General features: G+C 30.9%; 1 protein-coding gene across 1 annotated transcript; it reads right to left on the reverse strand.

The window, feature by feature from the left end:
- Window positions 1–272: 272 nt before the first annotated feature.
- On the reverse strand, window positions 273–1,760 carry LOC110628788 (putative oxidoreductase TDA3). Its single transcript, XM_021775590.2, has 2 exons — window positions 778–1,760; window positions 273–697 (listed from the first exon to the last, which is right to left on the reverse strand). The coding sequence occupies exons 1-2, from the start codon at window positions 1,664–1,666 to the stop codon at window positions 321–323; spliced, it is 1,266 nt and encodes a 421-aa protein (XP_021631282.1). The 5' UTR covers window positions 1,667–1,760; the 3' UTR covers window positions 273–320.
- Between the last annotated feature and the right edge of the window lie 4,478 nt (window positions 1,761–6,238).

Below are 6,238 nucleotides of genomic sequence, written 5' to 3' on the forward strand. Positions count from 1 at the left end.
CTTTGAAGTGAGGATAAATGAAATGGTTCAAAGCTTCGATTAATGGGTTGACCCCGTGAAATCAGACCAAAATCACTTGGACTTTGCTTTATTATAACTATTAATCATGCAATAACCGAGGCCTTTAGCTGCTTTTTATATTTTTTGCATGTTGGTGTTTCTTTTTGAGTTTAATTATGATTTCTTCTACCTTCTTTATCATGTTATTGATCCATCTTTAAGATTGTAGAATTTTTAATTTTAATTGACTCTTTTTTTTGAGAGAGAGAAAATTGTAAATCTCATAGTATAATTTTACAAAATAATAATATCATATACAACTACACCCTTGGGAGCCCAACAAATCTGGCTGGGCTGAACCTTGAAAGATCAACAATACTAGATTTTCCATCTAAAACAAGCTCAGCCATGGCAGCCCCAGTAGCTGGGCCATTTAAAATACCCCAACAGCTATGTCCAGTGGCAACATAACATCCCTTCACCCCTGGAATCTCGCCAATCACAGGCATATCATCATCAGTGCAAGGCAAAAAGCACGCTTGCTCCGCCTTCACTGCTGCCTCTCCTTCCTCCAAATGGCTTGAAACTGTCCTCGCCACCCTCTTTAGCACCCTTATCGACTCTGGGTCACCCACTATCTCCTCTGGATCCTCGGGAACTTCCACCGTCGATGACATTCCACACACGTACACCTCCCCTGACAAATCCAATCAACCCCCACGTCAAGTTTCAACATCCTATTAACACCATGTTACAATTTTAGAAATTTTTATTTACCTGTTGGACGAGGGTAGACTTCTGGGTCCATGGGTCTTCCTCCCTGAGCTGGGTAATAACGCAGAGACAGTGCATGGGGCGTTATAGCAGCAGGCTCTTTCGGCTCCAAAATTATACTGTGGGCCTTTAACCCATAAACTCTAAACAACGAACTCAGCATCTCAAACTTCCCAGACCAAGGCCCAAGCGTTAAAACCACTAAGTCTGAGTTGATAACTCGTCCTCCCGCCAGCACCACCGAGTCAACTCGTCCTCCTTCCACACCTACTCTCTCCACTTTCCCTTTCACCACCTCAACTCCGTCATTCTCCGTCGCCTTCGATAGAAGAGTCTGAGTAAATAACTGTGGGTGGACTTGGGCCGTTGTTTCCGTTGACCCGATTGTTCTCGGATCTCGGGCTGGCCCATCAATCCAGGATGGAAGATTTTTATTTCGGGAAGTAGAGGGCTTTTTTTGGGCTTGCGATTCAGTGATGGTGAGGCTGAGTGTGTGGAGAGGGCGGTAGCCATAGGATTCGGGGCCATTGAGCTCTTCGGCAAGCGATCGGTGGAGATGGAAGCTGGCTCGAGCGAGAGAGGAGAGAGGCCCACCGTCACACCAATCTAAAGCGAGGAACCCTCCGGCCTTCCCTGACGCCGCGCATGCCACCGACGCTTTCTCCACGAGAGTAACAGCGGCGCCCTTCTTAGCTAAGAAATAAGCCGTGCACACTCCGATAACGCCGCCACCGCATACCACCACACGCTTTAGGTGCCCGTCCATGGATGGCGATGGAGATGAGGAGCACCGGATCGAGGAAATCCTGGGGATTCTCTCAGTGTATCGGCTTCGACGGCGAAAAGGAGAAAGAGGGAAAACCGTCGGTGACGAAATTATGGTCGCTGCCATATGAGATGGTACTAATCTCAATGAGATATTCTATCTGAGTTTGGTGCACTGTGTTGAAACGTCATCTTGAGCTGACACGTGTATTGTCAATTAAAAAGACAATAACCTCAAACCCAGTTCTAGGCTTAATTTTGTTTTGGTTGAGGCCCATCTGCTAAACTGTGACAGTAACCCAGTTTAGCTCCAACGTGGGCTGGCAAGGTGGATTTCTATTAATAGACCTTTGATTATTTTTGCAATGTTAGCCACGAGAATCAGATTTTTAAATTAAAATTTATTACGAAAAATATTTTATTATTTAATTATTAAAAATAATAATTTATTCAGTCTTTAATAAAAATATATAAATTTAATTAATAAAATAAAAATTAAATTAAATTAAATTTATTTAATTTTTAAATAAAAATATAAAAATTTAATTGAATTTATTTTCATAATCTTAAAAAATATATAAAATTGACGTTTTAAATAATAAAGTTTTAATGAAATGCAAGTGCCTGATTATAAAAAAAAAAACAGAAAGAGAAGGTAAAGTCAACTTTAAGTGTCGGTTTGAAATTAATACTGTAGACAAGGACTCAAACCGACTAAAGTTATTAATCAGGGGATTCATGTCAATGAAAACCGGCCCGAATTGAAAATAATCCGACAAAACACTCCAGCAGTTTGATTTGATTTGATGTCAAATCACATTAGATTATCAAAAATCATTTCAAGCTATAGTTTCACAAAGTGGGCTATGACCTGTCTGCAAATTGATCTCTTCTTTATTTCTTTTGGAAGGAAGAAATTGACGATTTGGTAATAAAGTTGGAAGGCAAATGTTGTCGTTATTCCCTGAGGCTAGGGGTTTGCTACTGGCACTAAGGCGACAACAATTGCTCACCCAAAATCTCCACGTAAGTCATTATGGCCTTTTGTTTTGTGGCTGAATGCGCTGCTCTTTATTATTGTCACACAATTCAGTTGCATGATTCTGTTTTCTTCTTTCCTCAATATCAAACCTTATGCTTTCATCTACTCCTTCTCTTGTTTCTTTTCAAGCACGGTTCTTAGAGATAAGTCTTCCTTATATTATAGATGGCCTTTCTCTTTCTCAAGATAAAAAAAGACCATCAAGGAGATACTATCTCCATTTCATAATATATATTATTTAAAATTTATTCATCTAAATTATTAAAATTAATTAATAATTATTATAAATAATGGATAGACTAAATTCATAACAAACCAATTATATTTTATTTAATAGTTTTTATTTTTATTATTTTATTAATTTATTATTAAATTTTTATTATTTTATTTTAAAAATTTCTTATATGATAATTGCTTGTATTAAATTTCTATTTTAATTATATGTAATATAAATCTCTACTATATAAGCGATTTATTTTTATTATATAAAATAAGTAAAATAATTATAAATAAATTTAGAATAGAAACTTCATCTATCAATTTGGTATCATAGTCGGTCGTCATGAATAATTCAAAAGAGAAGTTGAATTCCTTCGCACAAATTTAATACATTTTTGAATTAGTTCACACTTTTAATTTAGAGGTAAACCAAAACTAAAACTAAAATATATCGAGTGGTATACAAACAAAACTTTGATTAACAAGTAAACGAGAGAATAAATATACTAACCCCAAAATGCTAAAATTAACTTTTTCTCGTGTGATAAAAAGGGAACATATAGCTGTTACTTTTGATCAAACACCAAATTCGGAAAACATTAATTAGTTGGCAAGCTTGTCATGAACCTAAAGTTACATGAAAGTCCATCAATTATTTTGAGATTATCAATTTTCACGGATAATAGATCGGTTAAATTTATAATAAATAAATTATATTTTTTATTTTTTATTTTTATTATTTTAAAATTAATGTTTTAAAGTGATAAATAATTTAAAATTTAAAAAAAAATCTAAAACAATAGTAATTGCACTTATTTGTTGGACTAATCTGCAGGTACTTCTTTTAAGGAGATTAAAAGGAGATATTATGCTTTTTAAGATATATTACAGAATAGACCTTGATTGATTTATACGTGTGGATAAATTGACAATGAAAACTCTTAAAAATCAATAAATTGATTGATTGATTGATTTTTATGTGTGGATATAAAATTAGAACTTTAAAAGAATTCCAATCAATTATTTTTTTTATTTTTATATTTAAAATAAAAGAATTTGTTTTTTAATATTAAAAATAATTATTTTTAAATTATATAAAAATTATACATAACTTTGTAAAAATTCAATTTTCTTACAATGAATTTTTTTGGTCAACTGACATACTTTTTTTTTTTTTGTTAAAACTTGAAATCAAAGTAATCATTTTAGCCAATTTATGTTGAACCCAATTTTTTTTTTTCAATGTGTGTATACACAATTTTTTTCTTAAAGTAAAAACTAATTTTTCCATAGGTTAAAAGTTAAATAAGGGATACAAGAGAAGTGAGACAGGAAAAAAGAGAAGTGCAAAGATCACTTAATTTTTTCGATTATTTAAGTCGTTTTGGTTCCCTTTTAGTTTTGCTTTCCTTTTTTTTATTCCTGTTTTTGGTATCCCCTACCTTAGGGTAGTTGATTACCTTTGTTCTTGATTTTTCTTGCTAAAAACATATGGTTCCTTTTGGGTTGGATTTTTTCCTTCTTTATTTTCTACAGGTCTCGATGTTTGAGGATTTTGATTCTTTGTGATCTGGGTGTTGATGAGGGTTTGTGGCTATGTTTTTGCTTATCGGAAGAGATTTGACTTTGTGGCTCTTGCACCTCGAGACTATACCGCTACGCCTGGTGGCTCATGCTCCTATAGGTTGATGTTGCCTGAGATTTGCACTGCCTCCTTCATCTGTGTTCGATTCTATGTTAAACCTGCTTTATTCTTAGTTTTCTCTTTTGTCAAATAGTTGTATACATGTCTATTGTGTGTCTTTTATTATTTTTCTTATTGAGTGGTGTTGTCAGGATTTTATCGTTGCTATCACTTTGCCAATCATTTGTCATTCTATCTAATTTTAGATCTCAAACGGTGAAAGATCTTGTTTCTGTGTGTTTAATCAGTTTAATAGTAAACTTTTTTTTATTAGGTTTATAGATTTTGAGCTATTTATTATTTTAAGATATTTATGAGTCGAAATGAAATTGATTTCTTTGGATTTGAATGATCTCAGTTTAAATTAACATTTCTTATTATTATATTTATCTTTTTAAATCTTATTTAAATATAATTTCTTTTACGTTAAAAAAAAATACTCAAAGAGTAATTCAATTTGTTTGTATTCCATTTAATTAAATAAATAAATACACAAGACAAAAAACTCAAAGAAATCAACAACTTGCAAGAATCCAAATCCCATTTCCCCTTGTTTTACATTGCTTGTAGTATTTGTAAACTATGTGGTTAGTTAGGAGTCAACTGATGTGATCTATTTAAGTGGCTATATTCCATTACTCCATCAATCAGCCGAAGTCCTAACCGACAAAAAGTTTAAATATTTACATGAATTAAATTAAATTTGAAAATTTTACATAAATTACATTATAATTTTTTTAATTTGGTAAAACTAATAACTTTGTTCCTACATTTTAAAAAAAAATCAAATAATTTAATTTTTCAATTTTTATTTTATATATATAAATATGTAAAAATACATATTTAGTGCGATTAATAATTTCCTAAACTTATTAAATATTGAATCATTACCATTAATTTTAAATATTTTTATTCTTCAACTTTTATTTATTAAAATATTTTATTCCTTAATAATTCAATCCTTACAATTTTTATATTCTTATAAATCAGTTATATTTTCCCCTCGTATAAATCCTTTTAAGGATTTTGTTTTCCTCTGGCTCTTTATTTTAAAGTTTCATTTACTTTGGACTAGGTGGACAGTATTCGGTTCAAACTGAAAAAATTGATCGAATTGAATTAATTTAAAATTTTAGTTCAATTTTTATTCAATTCTTTTCAATTCGATTTTTAATTTCAGAAATTTTAGTTATTTTGATTCGATTCGATTTTGATCAGAAAATAATCAAAAAAATTAAATCGAACCGATTAGTGATAATAATATGTTATTTTTAATAATATAAGGAAATTAAATCATATTAAGATTAAAATATTTTAATTAAATTTTAAAATACTAAAAATAAAGTGTAAAAAATAAAAAATTTATTAAAAATCAAAACTGATTAAATCAAATCGAGTCGAATTAAATCGATTCGATTTGATTCATTAAATCGAATCGAATTAAATCGATTCAATTCGATTCAATTTCTAACTAAAATAAATTCGATTCGATTTATATAAATAATAAAATTTTAATTTTTAATTTATTTAATTCATTTTAAATTTTATTTTAAATTAAACCAACCCAACCTACAAGCACACAGAGCTTTGTTAGGGCAAACATGAGCAGTATTGGTAGTTTCCTACCGTCTAATCAATTGTGGCTAATGGAAATGACATGTCTACCCTTTTGCTGTTTCAGTTTTTGCCTTTAATTGCCATCACAAATTTGTAATTAATTATTAAAATCTTTTTTTTAATTATCAAATCTATTT

The sequence above is a fragment of the Manihot esculenta genome, chromosome 12, assembly GCF_001659605.2.
Source record: "Manihot esculenta cultivar AM560-2 chromosome 12, M.esculenta_v8, whole genome shotgun sequence".
NCBI classification, from domain to species: Eukaryota; Viridiplantae; Streptophyta; class Magnoliopsida; order Malpighiales; family Euphorbiaceae; genus Manihot; species Manihot esculenta.